The sequence below is a fragment of the Panthera onca genome, chromosome C1 (genome assembly GCF_046562875.1).
Source record: "Panthera onca isolate mPanOnc1 chromosome C1, mPanOnc1 haplotype 2, whole genome shotgun sequence".
Lineage (NCBI taxonomy): Eukaryota > Metazoa > Chordata > Mammalia > Carnivora > Felidae > Panthera > Panthera onca.
The window spans coordinates 149393212-149419610 of NC_138346.1; the positions used below are offsets into that span (position 1 = coordinate 149393212).

Here is a 26399-nt window from a genome sequence, read left to right on the forward strand (position 1 = left end):
TTGACAATAAAAAATAACTCAATTAAAAATAGGCAAAAGATTTAAATATTTCACTAATCCAGACAGAGAAATGGCCAGTAAGCCCATGAAAAAATGCTCAACATCATCAGTTATAAAGGAAATTCAAATTAAATTCATAGTGAGATACAACTATACAACTATAATCAAAAAGACCGACAAGAAACACCAAGTGTCGGCAAGGATGGAGAGGAACTGGAACCCTCATACATTGCCAGTAGGAATGTAAAATGGCATAGCTATTTTGGAAAACAGTTTGACCATTTCTTAAAAATTAAACATAAGGGAGCCTGGGTGGCTCAGTTGGTTAAGCATCCAACTCTTGATTTTGGCTCAGGCCATGATCTCAAGGTTCATGAGCTCAAGCCCCACATCAGGCTCTGCACTGACAGTGTGGAACCTGCTTGGGATTCTCTGTCTCCCTCTCTCTCTGCCTCTCGCTCTCAAAAATAAATAAATAAACTTAAAAAAATTAAACATAAACTTGCCATATGGCCTAGAAATTCCACTCCCAGGTATCTACTCAAGAGAAATGAGACTGTGTGTGTGTGTGTGTGTGTGTGTGTATACACACACACACGTATGGGAATGTGGAAACAATTTTTTTCATTATACCAAACCTAGAAACAATCCAAATGCTCATCAATTGATGAATGAACAAAATGTGATATATCCATACAATGGAATATTATTCAGCAATAAAAAGGAATAAACTACTGGGGCACCTGAGTGGCTCAGTCAGTTGAGCGTCTGACTTTGGCTCAGGTCATGATCTCATGGATTGTGAGTTCAAGCCCCACATCAGGCTTGCTGCCGTCAGGGCAGAGCCAACTTCAGATCCTCTGTCCCCCTCTCTCTCTCTGCCCTTCTCCACTTGTGCTCTCTCAAAAATCAGTAAAACATTTTTAAAAAAGGAATAAAATACTGATACATGCTACAACATGGATGGACCTCAAAAACTTTATGCAAAATCAAAGAGGCCAGGCTCAAAAGACCACATGTTGTATTATTTCATATGAAATTTCAAGGAAGGGCAAATCTATGGGGAGGGAAAGTACATCAATGGTTGCCTGGGGCTGGAGAAGGGAACAGGGATTCACTGCAAATGGGAAAAAGGAAATTTGGGGTTGAGGGGGGTACATGGAAATGCTCTAAAACTGGATTTGGGTGATGGTTGCACAACTATAAAATTTAAAATTAAAATTATTGAATTGTATGTTTATAATAGGTGTATTTTATTTCATGTGAATTATACTTCACAGAAGCTGTTAAAAAGATGCATATGATAAAACAATACTATGTATTTCACAAAGACATGTGTATATATAGGGAGCCATATCAAATGTATAAGAGTGAGGGGCAGGGTAATGACAGTAGGGATGTACAAATAGTGACAATATTAAGGAGAGGGTTGTCACGCATGAGAAAAATAGGCCAAGAACCAGGGATTTGATTACCTCAACTTTGCCCTCCGTGATCTGAAAGAGAAAACAATTAAACAAAGCTATCATCAGCAGGACTTCCAAAATTAATAGTAGGATGAAGAAAGTAATACTCATATTTGTAGAATGCTTTACTGTTTACAAAGCTCTTGCACATACACTTTCTCATTTAATTCTCAAAATAGCTCTGTGAAATAAGTATAAATATCTCTATTTCATAAATATATTCACTGAGACTTGGAATGGTCACATAGCTACTGGCAAAGGAGATTTAAACCCAGTGCTTTCCCCTACCTTCCTTAATTGGCTGATCCAATCAGATTTTTTTCCCCCCAGATATTTGTAATTAGACAAGAGTCTCCATGATTTTATGCACTGAGGATATACAAATCTTGGAGTTGCGGAGTGGCTGTATTTTTTAGCAAGTTACATGGAGAAGAAAGACAATGTGCCTTCAAAGAAAGAAGAGTGAAGCCAATTCAGTGACAAGAGGCCATGTGGCCACAGAGGCACACATTCACACCCTCATAGCCATGGAGATGTGCCACCCAGACAGAGTGCAGTCCAGCTGTCAGCTCTAGCTGCAGAGAGGCCTCTTGCCCACGATCCTGCCCTTTCTGGGGCAGACTGTATCAGATGACTGAGTGGGGCAAGATATAAAGTATGAGGCAGTTCTGCCTGAAGTGGGCTGCTCTAAAGAGAGATGCTTTCTCTGAGCTATGCGTCAAGTTGACCAAGGCTTGTCAGAACTGTATCACAATTTGAATGCTTCCTCTGGCCAATTCTGCTTGCTCTCCTTTCTTTTCACCAGTATTTTTTTTTTTTCTTTTTTTTTTTTTTTTTAATTTTTTTTTTTTTTTCAACGTTTATTTATTTTTGGGACAGAGAGAGACAGAGCATGAACGGGGGAGGGACAGAGAGAGAGTGAGACACAGAATCGGAAACAGGCTCCAGGCTCTGAGCCATCAGCCCAGAGCCTGACGCGGGGCTCGAACTCACGGACCGTGAGATCGTGACCTGGCTGAAGTCAGATGCTTAACCGACTGCGCCACCCAGGCGCCCCTCTTTTCACCAGTATTGATTCCTAATAACTCCTATCAGCATTTGTTTCTGAAATGCCCAACCTGCAACACATCACAACACATAGCCATACAAAATAAAACTCAGGCTTCCAGTCTTTCTGGTTCCTGCCTCTTGGGTGGACATAGCTGTAATTCCACTTCCCGGCCTTTATCTTAGGCTCTGACCAGAATGTTAATTTTCTGTTTCAGTGCTGCCACTAATAGCCACGTAATCTTGAGCAAATCATTTTATTTCTCTGACTCTTTGTTTTCTTACTTGTCCATTGAAGGGTCAGGAAAGGCCCTTCTAATCCTCCTTCTGCAGTCAGCCATACAGTTGACTACACAAAGTGTCTGCTGGGCCACTGAAATGATTTTAACCATCCTTAATATATACCTTTTCATGACACTTCAGTCACAGCTAAAAGGCTTTCCTAGAAAGCACTCCCAGGCTTCTGGCTGTTAAAATGAACTCAACTATGATTTTGGCAAAGGGCCAGTTCCCAAAGTGGTTAGGGGAGCTGCAAGGTGATGCCTGGCACAGAGGCAGGAAACAGAAGTGATAGTACAGCAAGAAGATATAATCCTAAAGTGAAGGAGCTGGGCCGGTCCCACTATTCCAGTGAGGTAGAAAAAGGAAGGAAAGGAGTTTGAGGAACTGGATAGGAATTCAGTGACAGTTCCATATAACTTCTGCCTCCCTTTCTCTGTCCCTGTCCTGTCTCCAGCCTTGCATACAATGCCATGCTCTATACTCCAACAACCCAAAGTTCTCGCCTTCAAGACCACCCAAGTGTCACTTTTCCTTCAAACTACCGTTCAACAATACCACCACAATCTCTGATATTTCCATTAAAACTACAGTCCCACAGCATTGGTTGTTTAACTTAGGTAACTGATTAGCTGGGATGCTATTGAAGAGCCTTACTTGCATAACAATTTTTCCTCCAGTGACTGTGAAAAAAACACACAGATCATAAGAAGAACAAATGTAGGAACAAAAGTTTTAAAATCTTACAAAGTCTTTATGCGTCTCGTGTCTAATCTGTAGTTCCAGAACTTTCTTTGTGTTCTTAAATGGAAATCCAGATGGTTTTATTTTCTTGAGGATCAACACTCCTTTTTGTTGCTCCCATCTCACAAATCTTATCTTTAGCAAAAACCACAGGGATTCTTCCTGTCATTTCCGCTTTCCCCAGTGTAAATATGTAATCTAGTCTGAAAATCCAGTCAGGCTTTCTTTGACTCCATGGGCATCTAGCACCTCTAAGTATCTCTGAAAGAGACTATCCATATGATTCCTCTGGAAACTTCTTTCTCACTACCCATCAAGAATATTTTACTAAACTTTCCCAATTTACTTCAGTGATCCTTCCAGCACTGCTTAATCCCTGGTGCCCCAACTAGGTTTCAAAATTATCTCCCTCCCTCCCTTCCTCTGCTCACCCAATCAAAATTCTCATTTCCTGACCAACTTGCCAATGAGTAATACAGCGAAATGCCCATCATTGAGGAGGTAATAGCAGCCTACAGGTGAGAGGTCATTTCTTTGAAGTCTCCTTATGCAGCAAGAAAACTATATCTCCTATAAAGTCTCCTTATACAATGAGAAAAACACCTCGCAGACATGACGTGATGATTCCTAATATACATAATAGTGTATGTAATAATAATAATTTTGAAAAGTAACTGTGGGTTTTGTTTTAAGATTTTATTTTTAAAGAATCTCTACACCCAATGTGGGATTTGAATTTACCACCCTGAGATCAATGGTCCCATGCTCCACTGACTGTGCCAGCCAGGCACCCCTGTTTTTGTGTGTGTGTGTGTGTGTGTGTGTGTGTGTGTGTATTTTTTAGATCTGTTCTTGGGGATTGACCTTCTGGCCCAGTCTTTAAATAGGGAGATATCTAGATCTAGATAGATCTAGATCTAGATAGTCTTAAAGAGAAAATCCTGTAGGATTCTGGGGATGGGAAACTGGCTGTGTTGTGCACTGTTACAGAATTGAAAGAATAAAAGTTAATTTCTTCTTTCCTATCTGAAACCTCTCAGGATACCCTGTAACACTAGCCACCATGTGTTGAGTTTATTTCAGTAACTATTAGCTTATTTCCACGTATGATTCCATTTAATCTTCACAATAATATTAAGATTTGTAATGCAGTCGTCTCCAGAGTACAGGTGAAGAATGAAGCTTGCAGAGGCGTGGCATTAGCTATTTCTTCCATTTTCATACAAGATTCATCCTTAATGCAGATCAGGGTGGGTCTTACCATCCCAAAACTGTCAGGGTTTTACACTGGTCTTCTCCGCCTGGCACCTCTGCTCTGTACGGAAAAGTACGGCCTCGCCCAGATGAGGGGGGCGGGGAAAGAGGGCGGAGGCTGCCTCCCCCCAGGGGATGGGTTTGGCGAAGCCCCGCCTCAGAAGAGGGAGGCGTGGCCTCACTCGGATTCTCTCGGAGACTCTTGGCCCGACTGCCGCAGAGCCGTAAAGGGCTGTAAGAGTCGTGAAGTGGAAAGGCACGGAAGCGTTGCTTTACGACGATTCGGACGGAAGCGCCAGGCCGGCGTTTGCTGCTTGCGGCTTTCGGGCTCACACGTGGGTGGTTTTCGGTGTTGTTCCGGCTCTCAATTCATTCCTTTTGGTGTGGACAAGCCTCATTGAAGGACAGAGTGGCCGCAAAGGCCAAGGGTCGTGAGCTGATGAATATTGCTGTTGAAAATGAAGAGACGTTGGGAGGAGGTCTGCAGAGTGGAGCGGAAGGGTCGCGGCTACGGCTCAAGTCCGGTAGGGAGAGAGTCGGGGGCACAGCCGAGACGGAGGCCGGCCGTGTAGAGGCGGGGAACGGATTGACAGGAATGGGGAAGACAGAGGATAGAGAAGGAACTGGGCAAAGGGTAGAGGAAATGCGAGTGGACCTAACGGTTGTGAAGCAAGAAGTTACGGACTGGTCAGAAATGGAAGAAGGGATGCTGGATGGCCGATGGGTAAAGCAGGAGGTAGAGGATGGACCTAAGGTGAAAGAGGAGAAACCAGGCACTTTGGAAGTGAAGCAAGAGATGGATAGTAGTTTTGTGGTAAAAGAAGAGAAGGTGAACGAAACAGATGTAAAGGAAGAGAAAGTGAAGGTGAAGGAAGAGGTAATGGACTGGCTAGATGTGAAGGAAGAGAAGAAAGCTACCATGGAGATAAAAGAGGAGGTGTTTGTTGGTCAGAACATAAAAAAGGAGGAAATGGTGGATGAAATGTGTGTAAAAGAAGAGAAGTATTTTCCAAAAGAAGAAGTGATGGATGATACAAAGATGAAAGAAGAACCTCACATAAATCCCCCAGTGGGCTTCAAGCGGAAACTGGCCATGTCCAGGTAGGACAGGGAGAAATTCATTGGGGGAAATGCTGTAGAGTCCTCCGTTGTCTAGATTGAAGGAAATCTAGCAGCCAGATGTAGAATAATGAAAAATAAATGCAAATTTTGGTCCCTGAAGCCTGCCTGTTGGTGGTGGAGGGAAGGGGGAACTGGGAAGGCAGGGTTTTGTCAGATGACAACAAATACAGTGAAAATACTTCAGGCTGTTAGTGTCCAGTGGACAGTGTGGCCAAATTAGGAAGTGAAAATTCTGGGGACCAGAAAACCCTTGGGCCAGATTCTGGTTTGACTTAATATGCTCTTGACACACTATTATTCTTAAAGAGATGATAGAGATAAGGAAAAGTCCAATAAAACTAACAATGAAAAAGTGGAGAAGTTAAAATTAGATAAAAATGCACTTGAAGTCACTCAGTTGTCTAATTTATGGGTTCTATGAATATTTACTGCTTTTGATTTAATTTCCTTATAGTGTGTGATCATGTGACAGCATAGGAAATAAAATTGGGACTGTTAACTGTTAGAACACAGTGGGCCAAATAAAAATAACTGTAGTTTGGTTTTCAGTATCCCAAGATCCTAGAAGAGCAATTAAAGATAGATGATGGTTAATAGTATTTCTAGGTTATTTTAATCCTTATTCTAAGTTGGCTGTGGAGTTGAGAAGAAAAGATGGCAGCTGACATTTTGTAAATTTGACTGGGTCTTATATTCTTTTTCTGGCGTGTGTGCCTTTAAGTATCTAAATTCATGGATTGGACTTCTCATTAATGCGTGCACATACAATTGTTAGCAGATTGCCAGGAATTACAAGTTAAAACGTTAATGAATGATACCATTCTCTGATTGCAGTAGAAAAAAGAAGTCAAAAGTGAGATGATTTTTTTTTTAATTTAATACGTCTTCTTGAATTACGTAGTACTGACAACATTGTAAATGTTATTTGGAGACCGTTTTCTTAGAGGAGAATTTTCTAAGGATGTTAGACAGCTGTCGAGTATTTTATCGGTTCCTGGCATATACTTTATTCACTGACTACATGTCTATAAATTGGTTGTGATGAGTAACTCACCATTTAAAGTTTATGAATAAATAAGTAGAATTAATATTAAGTTTCTCGTGGGCTTTTGTAGGTGTGAAACTTGTGGTACAGAAGAAGCAAAGTACAAATGTCCACGTTGTATGCGATATTCCTGCAGGTATATATGTAATTTCCTACCTTACTACCTCTCTCTATACCCTTCTTACCTCAGAGTATAAAAGTACCTCCTCTTTGTCTCTTCAGTTTGCCATGTGTAAAGAAACACAAAGCAGAACTGACATGTAATGGAGTTCGAGATAAAACTGCATATGTTTCCATACAACAGTTTACTGAAATGAATCTGCTTAGTGGTAAGTCATCTTATGCATAGCAGATTGGTGATTCCTGGCCATTGCGTATGTCATTTGTTTATTTTTCTATTTTGAAATTTTTAGATTATCGATTTTTGGAAGATGTGGCAAGAACAGCAGACCACATTTCTAGAGATGCTTTCTTAAAAAGACCAATAAGCAATAAACATGTAAGTATTTCTTTTCATCCCTTACAGTTACAATTCCTTTTACTCAGTTAGATTCATTTTTAAACCTAATAAATGTATTAAGTGACTACTATGATCCAGAGCTATTGCAGTTACTAGTGATACATCTATGACCAGAACAAAGTTCTTCCCCTCATGGAGCTTGTAGTGTGGGGAGAGACAGATGAGAGGCACAGCTATAATTTCAGACAGAGTTAAATACCTGTGGAAGATAAAGCACAGGAAATTAAAGAAAATGAAAATGGTGTTTGTTGGGAGGAGATTGTGAAAGTATTTTCAATATAGGAGTCAGGAGAAGCTTCTCAAGAGATGACATTTAAGCAGTGATCTGAATAATGAGAAAGAGGCAGCCACGTGAACCTTTGGAGGAAGACTATCCAGGTAGTGATAAAAGCATAAGTAAAGACTGGCTTGGAGGGGAGGTTGGCACATTTGATGATTAAAATGGGGACAGGGTGACTGAAACATAGTTGAGTGAGGGAGAGAATATTGAATATGAGGTTAGAGAAACTGGTAAGGGCTCCTAATACAGTCTAAGTGAAAATAGAAGCCCATGGCAGTGTTTTGAGCACGTTTGCTTTTTCAAAGAGCATTCATGCTGCTGTCTGAAAAATGAGCATTAGTGGGCAAAAGTGGAAGATTGAAAGCAGGGAGTCCAGTTACAAAGTTATCACTGTGGTTGAGATGAGAAATGATGGTGGCTTGCATAATACTGTTAAATTATGGGGAAGTGACTAGATTCTAATTTTGAAGGAAAAACTAACAGGGCTTGTTGTTTTAATACAATTAATTTTCATACCCTTTTATCCCTTTTTCATTCCTTCAGCAGTATGCAGAATTAAAGTTTACATGTTTGAAATATATTTCAACTGCCATTCTAGAAATTCTTTAATAGTGTTACTGAATCATGTCATGGAATTATGTTCCTTTTTCAAAGGCCATTTTGACACTGGAGTTGCAGAATTTTATTGCTTTTAAAACACCTTATTTTATTGGTATTACTGTACTGATACGGACTTGACATTTCACATATCTGAAAGGAAAATTGTCATTCATCAGCATTTTTTCTCAAGATTAATTAAGGATAATTAAAATTCTGCTTAGGAGCACCTGGGTGGCTTGGTCGGTTAAGTGTCTGACTCTTGGTTTCTGCTCAGGTCATGATCTCATGGTTGGTGAGTTTGAGCTCCATGTCGGGCTCCTAACAGGCAGTGTTGAGCCTGCTTGGGATTCTCTCCCTCTCTCTGGTCCATCCCTGCTTGTGTGCGCGTGTGCACACATTCTCTCAAAATAAGTGAACTTTAAAAAAAAGAACATAAAATTCTTCTTAAAAAATAAATTACTCTTTAAATTTTTTGTTTTTATCGTGAAATCTTGCATACATATAAAAAAAGGATAAAATAGGAATACACTGTTCAGTGAATAATCATAAAGTGGACATCCATTAACTACCACCCAGGTCTAGAATTAGAACATTATCAACTTCAAAAATGCCCTGCCACTCCCTTGTGCCATTCCCTGATCCATTTTTTTCTTATGAATAGTTTTCTAGTTTATGACCATATTACAATTTATTTATCCATTCTATTGTTCATGGACTCTGGGTTTTCTGTAATAACAAAAAAAAAAAACCCTTAAAACTGAGAACACTTTTGTTAATGAATTTTGGGTTATGTGCACACCTGTTTTTTCTAGGGTTTACGCCTGGGAGTGAAATTGTTTTATTGTGGGGTGTGCATATCTTCAGTTTTACTGGATGTAACCAAAACATTTTCCAAAGTGGTTATACCAGTTTAGACTCCCAATGGTGTACGTACCTGTTGTCACATCCTCTCCAATACTTGATATGGTCAGGGTTTTAAAATTTTTGTAAATTTGATGGCTATGTAATTTTACTGGGGTTTTTCACTTGCAGTTCTCTGATTCCTTATGAGATTGAGCATCTTTCAAATATTTTATTGGCCATTCGGATTTCCTCATGTGGAATTCCTGTTCAAGTCTCTTGCTCATGGTCAACTTTCTTTTTCTTAACTGGTTTGTAGAGATTCCTTGTATTTCTTGGATGCCTGTTGGTGGTTGTATATGTTATAAATACTTTCTTCCATTCCCAGGCTTATTTTTCACTCTCTATAGTGTCTTTGATGAATAGATGGTCTTAATTTTTTAATATAGTCAAATTTATTGTACATTTCCTTTATTGTTAGTAGTTTTACGTATTTATAAAGAAACTCTTTTATACTTTGAATTTATGAATCTCTTCTTCCATAATTATTTTCTAAAAGCTTTATGTAAAGTATTGCATCTTGCATTTATGACTGTAAACTACCTGAAATTAATTTTTGTGTATCATGTGGAGATCCCATTTAATTTTCCATATGGATAATCCACTTTCTTAGCACCATTTATTGAAAAATTCATCCTTTCCCTACTGCTCTGTAGGACCTCCTTTGTCATATATCACACATCCATACATGCTTGCGGCAGTTTCTGACCTATCTATTCTATTCTGTTGGTCTACTTATCTATATACACCAATACTACACTCCTTTATTTGTAGGTTTTTGTTTTTTTTTTAATGTTTATTTATTTTGAGAGAGAGAGAGAAAGATGGCAAGAGCAAGCAGGGGAAGGGCAGAGAGAAAGCAGGAGAGAGAACCCCATGCATGCTCCTTGCTGTTAGCACAGGGCCCAACATGGGGCTCGATCTCACAAACCGTGAGATCGTGACCTGATCTGAAATCAGGAGTCGGAGGCTTAACCGACTGGGCCACCCAGGCACCCCTCTTAATTGTAGTTTTTTACTGCAACTAATTATCTCATAGAGTATTTCCTATGACTTTGTTCATTTTTTAGAGTATGGCTATACTTTAGTATGGGTATGGCTGTTAGTAATTCTATAAAAATGTGAAGAATCAGCCTGCTGACTCTACAGTCCCCTAAATTCTCCTGGGAATTTTGATAGGGTTTGCATTTATTTTATAGAGTAACTTGGGTAATTGGACTTCTTTACAGTATTAAATCTTGAAATCCTTCACTGTGTTGTATCTGCATTTACTTAATAGCTTTAGTATCTCTCTAATTTTCTCAGTGGAGATCTTACACATTTTTTGTTAGATTTATTCCTAGGCACTTTATTTTTTCATGCTTTTTTAAGTAGCATTTTCTTTTTTTGTTTTTTTATCTCTTTGCTGGTATTTAAGAATGAGATTTTTGTTGTTATTTTTTTTGTGTTATTATAATCTATGTTTTATAGCACTAAAATTTATCCCAGTGCCTTATCAATAGACACCTTGAGATTTTTCAATTATATACATTTGTGAAGTTAATACATTTATTAAACATTTCATCACAATTTCTTTTTATCTTTCTGTCCTTATTCTTCTCTTTCTCTTGTCTTACTGCCTTATGTTAGGACTTCCCATTCAGTGTCAAGTACTGATGTTGGTAGTAGATATTTATGTTTTAAGCCCCAAGTCCACACAGTATGCAGTTAATCCCTTTGTCAATGAGTTGTGATAACACATGTGAAGTAGTATCTACTAGGCAAGCTCATCAGAGATTCACTGCCCAAGGTTTTTATGGGGGCTGGTCACATAAGCACCCTCTGCCTAGCGAGTGCCAAATTCCAGACTTCCAGAAGAAAAGGAAATCAAACCATATTGTTTTACAGACAATTCAGGCACAGTGAACCATACTTACTATTTTAGGAAAAGTTTTATGTTAGTTTAGGGAACCATTTACCAGTCATTCAAATTCCCACACACTAGCCTAAAGATAACCATCTCAGGCCCGCTATGTTACCTCTTCTGTACATACTGTTTTGCAACTCCTGATCATAGAGGGGAAACTTTCACAATTGCACCATAACGTTTGCTCTTAAATTTTTTCTAGAAATAATTTGATGACTAGATTATGGAAATTCTAGTCCTAGTTTGTTATCAGATTTTATCATGAATGGTAGTTACATTTTATCAAATACTTTTTCTGTATTTGATTATTTCATTTGTGTTCTTTTAATCTATAATTTTCTAATAATAACAAATAATATTTTAATTGATTTTCTATTTTAAGCTAAACTTGCATGGTGTGTCATTATCATATCAAGCTTTTTATACTTTGCAGAATTCATTTGTATTATACATATATATATACCTTATCCATGCATTCATTTTGTATTTCTGTGCATTAGTGAGATTGACCTCTCATTTTCCATTTTGGTATTCCCAAGTTTCTGTATCAGTATGATTCTAGTTTCAGAAAATTATTTGGGAATGTTCCCATTTTATTCTTGGATGCATTCACTAATATTGTAATTACTTCTTCCTTGGGAGTTTGGTAAAATTTATTAAGGAACCAGTATGGGCTTAGAGTTTGGGCCACTGAGGTATATTCTTTACTATTTGTGGGACCGTGTGTAGGTTTTCTGTGTCTTCTTGAGTTAGTATTAATAGATTACATTTTTCTAAGAATTTGTTCATTTGACCTAAATTTTCAAATTCATTGGCATAAGGTTCTTCATAAACCTTCTCCTTTACATGTCTATAGGAGTTATAGTAATTTCTTTTGTAATATGGTTATTTATGTCTTTTTTTTCCTAGATCAGTTGCTATTACGTTTTTTTCTATTTTGTTAATGTGTCCTCTTAACTTTTGTTATATCTTTTTTATGTTAGCTTAATTGCATTATGATCAGAGAACATACTTTTTTAAGTTCATTCCTTTAAAATGCCTCAAGACATGGGGCACCTGGGTGGCTCAATAGGTTGAGCATCCAACTTCAGCTCAGGTCATGATCTCATGGTTCATGAGTTTGAGTCCCACATCGGGCTCTGTTCTGACAGCTCAGAGCCTGGAGCCTGCTTCAGATTTTATGTCTCCCCCTCTCTCTCCCTGTTCCCTGCTTGCTCTCTGTCTCTCTCTCTTTCTCTCTCTCTCTCTCTCTCTCTCTCCCTCTCTCTCTCCCTCTCTCTCTCCCTCTCTCTCTCCCTCTCTCTCTCTCCCCCCCTCTCTCAAAAATAAATATAACATTTAGGAAATCAAATCAAATCCATCAGGACTTGTGTTTATGGCCCAGCATATGGTCAAAGTTTTAATGTTCTCTGCTTAAAAAAAATATATTCCGGGGCACCTGGATGGCTGAGTCAGTTGAGTATCCAGCTCCTGACTTAGGCTCAGGTCATGATACCCAGGTCGTGGAATCAAGCCCTGTGTTGGACTCCGTGCTGAGTGTCGAGCCTGCTTGGGATTGTCTCTCCCTCTCCTTCCTTCCCCTGCTTGCATGCATGTATGCATGTGCATGTGCACGCTCGCTCTCTCTCTCTCAAAATAAATAAACGTTAAAAAAAAATTCTGCAATTGCTGAATATAGTACTCTATATATACTTTTTAGGTCAGATTTATTAATTATGTTCAAATTGTTTATAATGTTACTTTTATTTTTCGGTCTGTTTTGTCTATAATTTTTAAAGAGAAGTATGTTAACATTTCTCAATAGATAAAATCAAACAGATCTGTGAGTTTACCTTGTGATTCAGTTTGTTTTGCTTTGTGTGTTTTAAGGCTAAATTATTAAATGCATACCTCACGAAATACTTCTTGGTGTATTTAACCTTTGGCATTATGAGGTAACCCTCTCTGTCTCTAGCTTTTTTTGTACTTTGACTAACATTTACAAAGCTGTATCAGTTCTTTGGTTGGTTTTTGTGTGGGCTATTTTTTTCCTTACTTAAGGCCTTTCTGTGTCCTTATGTTCTGGACATAGTTGGTTTCCAGTTTTTCTCCCATCTGACAATCTGTAACTTTTAACTGAATCATTAACCTCATTTACATTTTAATAAAATTACCTGTATATTTGACTTTAAGTGTGTCACCTTAGTTTTGCTATTTGTCCCAGTTTTTTTTTTCTTTTTCTTGTCTTTTGGGCTGATTTTGTTTTTTTTTAATCATCTGAATTTTTCTCTTTTATCAGTTTAGATATAAGTTTATCAGTTTAGATATGTTTATATATCAGTTTAGATATATACCCTTTTTCTATCCTTTCGTTGGTTACGCTATACATTACAATATGCATGCTTAATTTGCCAATATCTGAAGTTAAGCAGTACCTGAACCAAATGCCTAGACAATGCAAAAGACCTTAAAACAAGAGTTGGCAAACTTTTTCTCTAAAGGGTCAAATAGTAAATATTTCTTCCAGGCCAATATGGTTTCTGTCACAACTACTCAGCTCTGCCATTGTGTAGCAAAAAAGCAGTTATAAACAATATTTAAACAAATGGGTGGGGGCTACATTCCAACAAAATGTATTTATAAAGATAAGTAGCAGGCAAATATAAGTTTATCAGCAGTTAACTTAAATTCCATTTAACCCTATACTGACTTTTCTTCCTGTTTCAATTCTTTAAATTGACTTTTAAAAAAAATCTCCATACAGTAGTTACTGTTTTATTCAGCCAGTGTTTATTTGGGTTTATCTTTATATTTCCCACTGTCTTTGCTCTTTATTCCTTCTGTCATCATCTTAGACCCTTTATTCCTTCTGTCATCACCTTAGACCCTTAGAGATCACTTTTTTTCTGCCTCAGGTACATCCTTTAGAATATCCTTTAGAGACGGTTTGCTGGTTACCACCACTTGGGTTACTTTGTAGATTTTTTGAATTTTTATTTATTTCCCATTCTTCACTCTAAAATGATTTTTCTCTATAGAATTCTGGGTTTAGAATTATTGTTCCACTGTCTTAGGGCTTCCATTGTTATTGTTGCAAAGTCATCTGTTGTTTTTAATTGCCTTTGAAATCTTTTTTACTCTGGATGCATTTTTTTATGTTTTCTGTTATTTGTACTATAATATGAACATGCATCTTTTCTTTTTCTTTATCTTATTTGAGAATTGTTAGATTTCTTGAATCTGTGTTGTATCTTTGATCAGTTCTGGGAAATTTTCAGCCCATTTCTTATTCCTTCTGTCTTCTAAAACTATCATAAATGTAAGTTAAATCTTCTTCCTACCTATCCTTTAACTTAATTGATTTTTTATCTTTTTTTCTCTGTAGTGTATTCTGGATATGTTCTAGTTTTAGTTAGTTCTTATGAAAATTTGCTGAGTCAGTTTTTATAGTTTCTCTTCACTGCAAGTATTTTCAAGCTGTTCTTTTTTTTTTTTTTTTTAATTTTGCATAACTGTTCTACAATCTGTGTGATTCTTTTAGTGTCTGAATACATGGAGAATTCTCAGCTACCTCTTTTTTTCTCTTTTGGTCCCTGCTCGCTAACCTTTGTTTTCTTGTATTCCTTATGCTTGCTTATTTTTTATTGAGTGCTACTTTTTTTTCTTAAATGATTTGTGAGAACTTTTTTCAAGAGTAGGACACAGGCCTTTTATTCTGCCAGGTACCTGGGAATATTGCAAATCTGGGCCTATCCTAAATCAAGTTGAAAGTTTAAGATTCCCTTGACCACACAAGCAAAGCAAATCATTTCAGACCTGAGCAAGAACTGGCCCATGACCACAGCTTCTGATGAATTGTTTTTCCTCACCCCCTGCACCCTCCACTGTTCCAGTCATTCTGATATAAATTTCCTAGCATGCTCTGGGGGTAGGGTTTATTTCTGGTTCACCCTTACCTGAATATTAATTAGGCATATTCTGTGACTCAGCCTCATTTCATGAGGGGTTCCTAAAAGATTAGAGTCATAACTCCTACCCTCTTACTGAGAAAGCTGTTGAAAGGAAAAGCCTGTATTTGCCAGAATTTGCAAAATTTGCCAAAAAAAAAAAATCTGGAGAATTTTCAGCCCATTTCTTATTACTGCTTTGCTTACCTGTCCTGGTTTTCACTTCTTGTTAAATATTGGCGTGTATTTTCTTGTTTTCTTGTTAGCTCTCCAGTGTTTTTTAAGGTGATTTTGAAATGTATTTTATTACATATGTGTCTTTTCCCCATTCTCTGATATTCTTAGATGTTTTCAGTGGGAGAATTGGTCCTTATAATTGTCACCATTACTGAAACCAAAGCCCTATAAGTTATAAACTTGCATGTAATTTCTTAAATTATTTCTCTTTTTAACAAGTGATAGCTGACTCTTCCTTTCCCTTGGCTTATGATTTAATTCTCTAACTCTTAGTGTTGCAAAACCAAAAACTTGCACTTACACTTTGCCATTTGAGTGTTCAAGGAAGAAAACTTGATGATATTACTTCCTTCACTACTTTCTGGTATTGCCTAGTTCTGCTCAGCCAACCCAGACGGGTAGTGGAGTAAAACATGTCAGAGCCAGAATATTCACATGTCCCATTTTGTATAGCCTACCGTAGTAGCTACATTAAGTTAAGCCTTGTAAGTAGGCAATGCCTTGGTTCCTCCCATGAGTGAACTACCTGTATAGTTGTATACAGCCAAGTATGGTATAAAACCTCAGAAAGGGGTACATGGGTAACTCAGTTGGTTAAGCATCTGACTCTTGATACCGGCTCAGGTCGTGATCTTGCAATCGTGAGATCAAGCCCTGCAACAGGCTCTGTGTTGAGCTTGGAGCCTGCTTGGGATTCTTTCTCTCTCTCTGCCCCTCCCCCATTTGTGCAAGTGTGCATGCGCTCTTTTTCTAAAAATAAACATCAAGAAAAAAGTTCAGTAAAAGAAAAGGAACGGTACAAGTAGCCCCTATGAATTACCAAATGTTTTTAAACATCTCATTAAATCCTTCTTTTGGCTTACAGAACATATGATTAACAAGACAGCCTCCAGAATTGGCTATATCTGGGTTTTATTACAGGCTCTCACTCTCAGAAATAGGTGTATAATGTTGGCATCTCATTAACTTTCCTTCCTAAATTGAGGGTAGTAGTAGGTACCAGTCTCAAAGTATTGTGAGGATTAAATGAGATACTAATGTTCAGCACAGTTTGTGAAACATAAGTACTCAATAAATGTTAATTATCATATTTTGAACACTGTTTTATTCACTGTTGAAATTTAAGGCATTTTAAAATTAATTTTTCTATTTATTTTTGGTTGTTAGATGTATTTTATGAAAAATCGTGCTAGAAAACAAGGTATTAATTTAAAGCTTCTACCCAACGGATTCACAAAGAGGAAAGAAAATTCAACACTTTTTGATAAGAAGTAAGTTTCTAACTTCATTCTTAGTATATTGGGTATTCTAATTTGATCAGGAACATCTTTGAAGGTTTGGTTTGATATAGAGCATTGCTGCCCAAAGTGTAGTCTGTGAGCTTTTTGTTACTGGTCCTGTGGCAAGATGATCGCACAAATTGAAAATAAGCATTTAGAAATTTTAACTAATTTTATGTCATGTGAATAATAAAAATTTGAGCTTACAGTTTATGTGTATGTGTGTGTATGTGTGTATCTGAGACCTAAGATACCATGGAAGGTTTCAGGGGCAAAATGATGAATCAAAGCAGGACCCTGCACAATTTTGACCCAAGCAGTTTGGCATTTATAATCCTTTCTACTTAGGGAAATACGATTTCACTTGAAAGCCAATGCTGAGGAAGAGAGAGGCTTGGAAAACTTACTCTGTAGTAAATCTGAAGTATAGATGATACAATAGAGATTAACCTGTGCTTTCTGAGAGTGTTAGGTCTGAAAGGTCCCATTAGTACAGAGGGGAACAGGATCCCAAAATATATCAAGTAGCCCACTAAATTATTAGATAATAGTTTTCAAATGTCCACCTTCTGGATTTGGAGTAAAAAAATTCCTGAGTGAGTTCCTCCTTCCTTAGCCTCTTAGTAACTTAGTAACTGCAACTTAGTAACTTGCAGTTAAATTCTCTGGGCCACATCTGCATGATGTGGGGGTTGTACTAGGTAAACCCTAAGGTTCCCTTCCAGTTTTACCACTTCATAAATTGAAAAGGCAAAACCATCAGAATTATCATTACTCTAATAGAATTTCCACCTTTTCAAAAAAATGTTATATTAGGAGATGGTGTTACCCATTTATTTTTTTATGTTTCAAGAGGAATATTTATAAAAAGTGATTTTGCTTTTTCCTGGGTAGCTTTCCAGAAATAAAGTAATGTTTTGCATTTATCAAATATGAGATGATTCCACTGTGCATTTTCAAGCTGACATATTTAGAAATTGACATAATTTGTTTGTAATTTAAGGTAACTGGTTTATGTCTTCTCAAATATAAAATATATTCTTGTGTTATGAAGGAAACCATTCAGACTGATTGTTATGAGAGCTTAGTTCTCAGCACTAAAAAGCATGTACCCTCAAATGTAAAATTTGGGGGTCTCTATAAATACAAGAATGTATGTTAGAGGTTTTTTTTTTTTCCCCTTCCAAAAATAAACATTCAGTATGTCTCTTAGATTTAGAACCCAAATTTATACTCAGTTATTTTGTTACACCTCAGATCTGTGAAGTGGCAAATTGGACTCTTTCTGCATTAATGCCTTTGGCTGGTGAATTTGCAATTGTCTGGGGTTGGTTTTCCTTAAATTTTTTAGTGTTTTCCCATGAGGACATTAGCAACATACTTCATAACAGGCTTTATTATTTTTTTAATATTATTAAAAAATTTTTTTAAATAATTTACTGTCAAGTTAGCTAACATACAGTGTATGCAGAATAGTCTTGGCTTCGGGAGTAGATTCTCGTGGTTCATCACTTACTACAACACCCAGTGCTTATCCCAACAAGTGCCCTCCTCAGTGCCCATCACCCATTTTCCCTGCCTCCTCAACCCCTCACACCCTATCAACCCTCAGTTTGTTCTCTGTATTTAAGAGTCTCTTATGGTTTGCCTCCCTCTCTCTTATTTTTTCCTTCCCTTCCTCTATGGTCTTAAGTTTCTCAAATTCCACATATGAGTGACAACATATGATACCTGTCTTTTTCTGACTGATTTATTTCACTTAGCATAATACCCTCCAGTCCCATCTATGTTGTTGTAAATGGCAAGATTTCATTCTTTTTCATCACAGAGTAGTATTTCATTGAGTGTGGAATCACACCACACCTTTATCCATTCATCAGTTGATAGACATTTGGGCTCTTTCCATAGTTTGGCTATTGTTGATAGCATTGCTGTAAACATTGGGGTACATGTGTCTCTACAAATCAGCACTCCTGTATCCTTTGGATAAATTCCTACTAGTGCTATTGCTAGGTGGTAGGGTAATTCTATTTTTAATTTTTTGAGGAACCCCCCCCCATGCTGTTTTCTAGAGTGACTGCACCAGTTTGCCTTCCCACTAACAGTACAAGAGGGTTCCCCTTTAGATTCAATTTCTTTGCTGTTTTCACACATGTAAAATGGAGCTGATGGTAGCTATTGTGTAAAGTTGTGACCTTTAGTGTATTAATTTACCTAGCCACTAACTGGAGTGTAGGAAGAAATGAATGTATGTAGCAATTGTAAAACTAATACATCTTCATCATAAAAAAAAGTGTAATGGAAAAATAGCACCTATAAATTCTACTATGTGGATATGACCACTGATAACATTTCATGTTTCTTCTAATCATGTTTTCTTCTTTTTCCATTAGTAAAATACAACATTAAATACATAAGAGTATGCAAAGTTACATGGCTCTTTTCAAGTTCAAAATTATTAATATTTTTATGAATAAAAGGATACTTTTTTCTGCAGCTGCATTTGTTAATGCAAATCTGCCATATTTCTAAGTAGTGTATTCTAGTTATGACTACCATATTTATTTAATTATTACCATATTCATGAACATTTAGCTTATTTCTGGTTTTTAATTATTAGAAATGCCATAATAAACATTACATTAAACAATTCTTCCTTGAAGAAATGGCTTTGTGTGCTTATATGACTTTTTCTTTGCAATCAATCCCTAGAAGTAGAATTGCTGGATCAAAGACTGCATGCATTTAAAATTTTGAGAGGGGTGCCTGGGGCTAGTTGGTAAGGGTCTGACATTGGCTCCAGTTATGATTTCATGGATTGTGAGTTCAAGCCCCACATTGGGCTCTCTGCTGTCAGCACAGAGCCCACATCGGACCCTCTGTTTCCCTCTCTTTCTACCCCTTTCCTACTTGCGTGTGCGCTCTTCTCTCAAAAATAAGCATTAAAAAATAAAATTTTTGAGAGAGACTTCAAATTACCCTCCCCAAAAAAGTACTGCTTTGTATCTTCATCAGAAAAGTATATGAGAATGCCTATTGTAGTTATACTTGCACTTTAACTGAATGTAAATTTTTCTTGCATATCTGATTATTGGAAAGACTGAGCTCTTGAATTTTCTCTTTTAAGATGTGCTTTTTTATAGCTCATCTTACTCTCATAGGGAATATTTTCACCAGTCTGTTTATCCTTTAATTTGGTCTTACAGTCATCTTGATTCGTTTTAAATAGTTGTAAAAAAATTCTGTATAGTATAGAGATAGGAAAATGGAGTGGTTAAGAGCACAAATTGGACCTGAGCTACCTAGGTTCCTATTTATGATTAGCCTTCTCCTAGCTATGTGATATTAAGCTAAACCACCTAACTTTTTTGTCTTAGTTTCTCATCTGAAAATGTGACTAGTAATAATACTAAACTGGGACTAAACCAGTTTTCAGTTCCATTTGTGATATATGAGAATACCTATTTAAACATCTTGCTATCACTGAGTTCTCTCTTAAAAAAATATTGCTAATTTGATTCAAATGACATTTTTTAAAATTTCCTTTTATTTAAAAAAAAATTTTTTTTTTTAACATTTATTTTTGAGACAGAGAGAGACAGAGCATGAATGGGGGAGGGTCAGAGAGAGAGAGGGAGACACAGAATCTGAAACAGGCTCCAGGCTCTGAGCTGTCAGCATAGAGCCCAATGCGGGGCTTGAACTCACGAACCGCGAGATCATGACCTGAGCTGAAGACAGACGCTTAACCGACTGAGCCACCCTGGCGCCCCAAAATTTCCTTTTATTTAATTGCTACTGAGATGAAACATTTGACTACACGTTTCAGAGTGATATCTGAGTTCAAGTGTAAAATTTGACTTGCTGGAAGGAGGGGATACTACATCTTTTCAAAGGATTTATTTTCACTTTCCATGCCCCAGTAGTCTGTTTTTAAGAGACTCATTTTCAATACTCTTTTTCAACTTTCAGAAGTGATTAATGCTTTGACTCCGAGAAACCTAAATTTGAACATTGCCGCTACCATTTAGTACACAGTACGTGACCTTGGGCAGGATTGAATTTACTGCATTGAATGGATTAAATGAAATGATAACTAAAGTAGTACCTAGCACTGCTTCTCTTAGCTGAAACCCTTGGGGATATGGTAAATTTACTATATTCACTTCTAGGAGGTCTGGGGCAGTATTACATAAACAATACTATGTCTACAGTGAAACATGCAAATATTTACATTACAATGGGTAAATGATTGTGAACTGGCTCAGGCAGGTTTTGCTGGCTAAGGAGGTAAGGAAAAAAATCTTTAAATTTCAAATATTTGGGGACTTTGTTACTGGTCACATGAGATTTCAGTCCTGTATACTAAGAGGACTATTATAACTCCTAAAGTATTAAATTGCCCATTTGCTTATTTAAGCAGCTTGAGTTACAGTTTAATAAAAAACTCAAATGGAACTTGTTTAAAATTAAACATTCCAATGTTAATTTCTGAACAGAGTGAAGAATTCTTTGTGGTGTTTTTGTAACTTTTCTGTGAAGTCTGAAATTATTTCAAAATACAAAGCTTAAAAAACCTAAATACCCTCATGTGAAGTGTGACTAATGCTGTATAATTGTGCCTGAGTTACCTCTGTAGAACTATCAGTAGGTTATATAGCAAGTGTAATAGGTACCTTAGAAGCATAGGTTCATGGCAAACCCAAGTATCCTTTATGGTAGGAGTATTTGACCAGTATTCGACCAGTATGAATCTCCTAAGTCTCATATGCAAAATTGTGTGATGTGCAAATTTTTATAAGAATAGGAAATGTAATTTTCATGTTATAGTCAAAGGTGGAATATAACACTAACCAATCTGTGAGGTCAAAAATGTATTTAATAGTGATGAATTTTAGAGGACTGGTGAATTTACAGGAATGTCATAATAGGTAGCTTCAATGAATAAAGAAAAGTTAAGGGATGCTTGTGTTAAGAATAAGTTGAGGGGCACCTGAGTGGCTCAGTTGATTACGCTTCTGACTTGACTTCGGCTCAGGTCATGATCTCACAGTTAGTGAGATCAAGCCCTGTGTCAGGCTCTGCTGACAGCATGGAGTCTGCTTGGGATTCTCTCTCTCTCCCTCTATCTCTGCCCCTACCCCATGCACATGCACACACACTCCCTCTCTCTATCTCTCTCAAAATAATAAATAAACATTAATTTAAAAAAAAGGAATAAGTTAGGCTAAAGCAAGATTGACATTCTCTCTTAAAAAATAGAAGAGCTTAATAAGGAAATGTGTCCAGTAGAAGACTCACCTGCTTTCTCTGGAGCAGATCCCAGACCACTTCTTTAAAATAGTGACTCTTTCAGGGGCGTCTGGGTGGCTCAGTCGGTTAAGCGTCCAACTTCAGCTCAGGTCATGGTCTCATGGTTTATGAGTTTGAGCCCTGCGTCGGGCTCTGTGCTGACAGCTCAGAGACTGGAGCCTGCTTCAGATTCTGTGTCTCCCTCTCTCTTTGCCCCTCCCCCTCTTGCACTCAGTCTCTCTCTCTCTCTCTTTCAAAAATAAAAACTAAAAAATAAAATAAATAAATAAAATAGTGACTCTTTCAGAGCTAACTTGTTTACCTCCTCTCTTTGTGGGGCATTATAAACTTATGTTCACTTTCACTCATTGCTAATCAATTACTGTTGGAAGAAATATGAAAGATTTATATGAAGAAAACCTAAACTGTACTGAATGACTTAAAAGATTGGAACAAATGGAAAAAGGTACCTATTCTTAGGAGACTCGGTATTATATAAATAACATTTCTTAAATGAATGATTTTTATATCTGATGCGATCCTAATGAAAATACTAATTTTGTTTGGTTTTGATTTGTGATTTTTTTTGAGAAGAAGGAAAGAGTTTATAATAATGACTTATGTTCATTTTGAAAAATAAACATGGAAGAAGCACCAGGAAAAATATGAAAAAGAGTAATAAGGCTGGACTCATCGAACTTTATGAAGTTCTAGTAAAATTTTTTAATGTTGACATAGAAATCTATAGTTAGCTTAAATTATAGAAACTAGATATAAGGCTGTTTGGTACTCTAGCATCTGATGAAGGTAGCATTTCAAATTAATAAAGATAATTACTTAATAAATGGGGTCGAGTCAGTCAGCTTGCCATTTGTCAGAGGAAAGCCGGATTTTTAACTAGAATTTCAGGTGGATCAAAATCCTAAACTTGAAATAAAAAATAGTATATTTTCATAATCTTAAAGAGAGGAAATACTTAATCCAAAGCCATAAAGGAAAAAAAATAACTAAATTTGCATAAAAATTTTAAAAAATTGTGTGGTTAAAAAAGACCACAGTAAACTCAAAAGACCAACAGGACAAAAAAAAACTTTAACATGTATGACAAAGAGTGTTTATGCATTAATAAAAAAAAGATTGGTACCTAATTAGGAAAAGGGGCAAAGGATAAGAATAGGTGGTCATGGAAAGATACATATTTACATGTGTCATAGAAAGATATGTATATATATAATACATATATGCCGTAATAATATATGCTACATATGTGCATATATATGCCATATATAATATGTGGCACATAAGTATTTATTGATAATATCTAATATAATGAAAGTACGGGTTAGCCAGACCAATTTGCTGTTCCACTGTTGCTGAGAATATACTTTAGTGGTCATTTTAGAAGGCAATTTGGTAGTATTTTTCAAAATGTTATATATGCCTACTCAAGGAAGTTAGCCTACAGATGTATCAGTACAGTTTATAGAGATACATGTATATCTGTTGCATCACTGTTTTTAATAGTGTAAAAACTGGCAACAACCTCAAGTGTTCATCAGTATGGATTGAGTCAAACTGATAGTCTCTTCACAAGATAGAATTCTAGGTAACCGGTAAACAAAAACAAATTAATTGTAGAAATATTGTCATGGAATGATATCCATGATATGTTCAGTGAAAAAAAAAGTTTAAACAATTGTCTGAAAGATAGGAACCTCACTTGTCCTGTTTATATACAGTTTGCATGCAGTGAAATGCACAGATCTTAAGAATACACGTGTTGAGTTTTGACAAATGCATAGATAGGCATACCTTTTTTTGTTGCATTTCATTCACTTTACTGTGCTCTGCAGATACTGTGTTATTTACAAATTGAAGGTCTGTGGCAACCCTACATCAAGCAAGTCTACTTGTGCCATTTTTCCAACAGCATTTGCTTGTTTCATATCGGTGTCACATTTTGGTAATTGTCACAGTATTTCAGACTTTTTCATTATTATGTTTGTCATGGTGACCTTTGTGATTAGTGATCTTTGATGTTTCTATTGTAGTTGGTTTTGGGGTGCCATAAACTGCACTCATGTGACAGTGAACTTAATTGATAAATGTTGTGTAGGTTCTGACTGGTCCACCAACTGGCCATCTCCCCATCTTTCTCCCACTCTTCAGGATTCCTATTCCCTGAGACACAACAATATTGAAATGAGGCCAACCAGTAACCCTACAGTAACCTCCGAAAGTGTTCAAGTGAAAGAAAGAGTCTCCTGTCTCTCACTTTAAGTCAAAAGCTAGAAATGATTAAGTTCAGTGAAGAAAGCATGTCAAAGCCAAGATGGACCTAAAGCTAGGCCTCTTGTGCCAAACAGCCAAGTTCTGAACTCAAAGGAAAAGTTCTTGAAGGAAATTAGAAATGCTGTTCCAGTGAACACATGAATGGTTAAGAAAGCAAAATGACCTATTGCTGATATGGAGAAAGTGGTCTGGATAGAAGATAAACCAGCAACATTTCTGTAAGCCAAACCCTAATCCAGAGCAAGGCTCTAAATCTTTTCAATTCTATAAAGGCTGAGAGAGGTGAGGATGCTGCAGAAGAAAATTTTGAAGCTAGCAGAGGTTGGTTTGTGAGATTTAAGGACAGAAGGTTTCCCTGTAACATAAAAGTGCAAGGTAAAGTAGCAAGTGCTGTTGTAGAAGCTGTAGTAAGTTATCCAGAAGATCTAGCTAATACAATTTAAAAAGGTGATTACACTAAACAGATTTTCAGTGTAGACAAATCAGCATTATATTGGAAGAAAATGCCATCTAGACTTCCATAGCTAGAGAGGAGACCAATGGCTGGCTTCAAAGCTTCAGGCACAGGCTATCTTATTAGGAACTAATGCGGCTGGAGAGTTTAAGTTGAAGCCAAGGCTTACTTACCATTCCCAAAATCCTAGCATTATGCTAAATCTACTCTGCTTATGCTCTGTAAGTGGAAGAACAAAGCCTGGATAACAGCATATCTGTTTACAATATGGTTTAAGGAGTATTTTAAACCCACTGTTGAGACCTGCTGTTCAGAAAAAAAGATTTTTTTCGAAATATTGCTGCTCATTGACAATGCAACTGGTCACCCAAGAGCTCTGGTGGAGATGTACAATAAGATGAATGTTGTTTTTAGGCCTGCTAACACAACATCCATTCCGCAGCCCAAGGATCAGAGAGTCATGTCGATTTTCAAGTCTTACTATTTGAGAAATACATTTCATACGTCTATAGCTACCATATATAGTGATTCCTCTGATGGATCTGGACAGAGTTCATTGAAAACCTTCTGGAAAGGATTCACCATTCTAGATGCCATTAAAAAACATTTATGATTCATGGGGAAAAGTCAGAATATCAACATTCACAGGAGTTTGGAAGAAATTGATTCCGGCCCTCATGGATGACTTTAAGGGGTTCAGGACTTCAGTGGAGACAGTAACTGCGGATGTAGTAGAAATAGCAAAAGAACTAGAATTAGAAGTGGAGCCTGAAGTGAATTAGAAGTGGGGTGCCTGGGTGGCTTAGTCAGTTAAGCGTCTGACTTCAGCTAAGGTCATGATCTCACAGTTCATGAGTTCGAGCCCCGCGTCAGGCTCTGTGCTGACAGCTCAGAGCCTGGAGCCTGCTTCGGATTCTGTGTCTCCCTCTCTCTCTGCCCCTCCCCTGCTCACGTTCTGTCTCTCAAAAATAAATAAACATTAAAAAAAAAAAAGTGGAGCCTGAAAATGCAACTGAACGGCTACAATCTCAATAAAACTGTGGATGAGGAGTTGGCTTGTTATGAATGAGGAAAGAAAGTGGTTTCTTAAGCTGGAATCTACTACTGGTATAGATGCTGTGAAGATTGAAATGACAGGATTTAGAATGTTATATAAACTTAGTTGATAAAGCAGTAGTAGGGTTTAAGAGGATTGACGTCAGTTTTGAAAGAAGTTCTGTGGGTAAAGTTCTATCAAACAGCATCACATGCTACAGAGAAATCATTGGTTGTTGTCTTATTTTTTTTTTTTTAATGTTAATTTTTGAGAGAGAGAGAGTGTGAGTGAGAGGGGCAGAGAGGGAGACATAGAATCGGAAGCAGGCTCCAGGCTCCGAGCTGTCAGCACAGAGCCATATGTGGGGCTCAAACCCACAAGCTGTGAGATCATGATCTGAGCCAAAGTCGGACGCTTAACCAACTGAGCCACCCAGGCACCCCAATTGCTGTCTTATTTTAAAAATTGCCACAGTGACCCCAGTCTTCAGCAGTTGCCACCCTGATCAGTCAGCAGCCATCAGTACTGAGGCAAGACCCTCCCCCAGCATAAAGGTTATGACTCACTGAAGGCTCAGATGATGGGCAGCATTTTTTTTTTTTTAGCAATAAAATAGTTGTAAATTAAGGTATGTACGGGTTTTTTTTGACATAATGCTATTGCACATTTAATAGACTAACAGATTACCATATAGTGTAAAAATAACTTTTTATGCACTG

General features: G+C 37.1%; 1 protein-coding gene across 2 annotated transcripts in view; it reads left to right on the forward strand.

Moving 5' to 3' along the window:
* The first annotated feature begins 5022 nt into the window (after positions 1-5022).
* Positions 5023-26399, forward strand: part of ZNHIT6 (zinc finger HIT-type containing 6) — a 105353-nt gene continuing 83976 nt past the window's right edge. The window contains exons 1-5 of one of the 2 annotated variants that reach the window (XM_060626377.3): positions 5023-5891; positions 7028-7093; positions 7180-7286; positions 7371-7456; positions 16494-16597. In XM_060626377.3, coding sequence (XP_060482360.2) covers positions 5230-5891; positions 7028-7093; positions 7180-7286; positions 7371-7456; positions 16494-16597 — 1025 coding nt within the window. In that variant the 5' untranslated portion in view covers positions 5023-5229. The remainder of the gene's footprint in view (positions 5892-7027; positions 7094-7179; positions 7287-7370; positions 7457-16493; positions 16598-26399) is intronic. The other variant, XM_060626376.3, reaches the window with a different exon arrangement.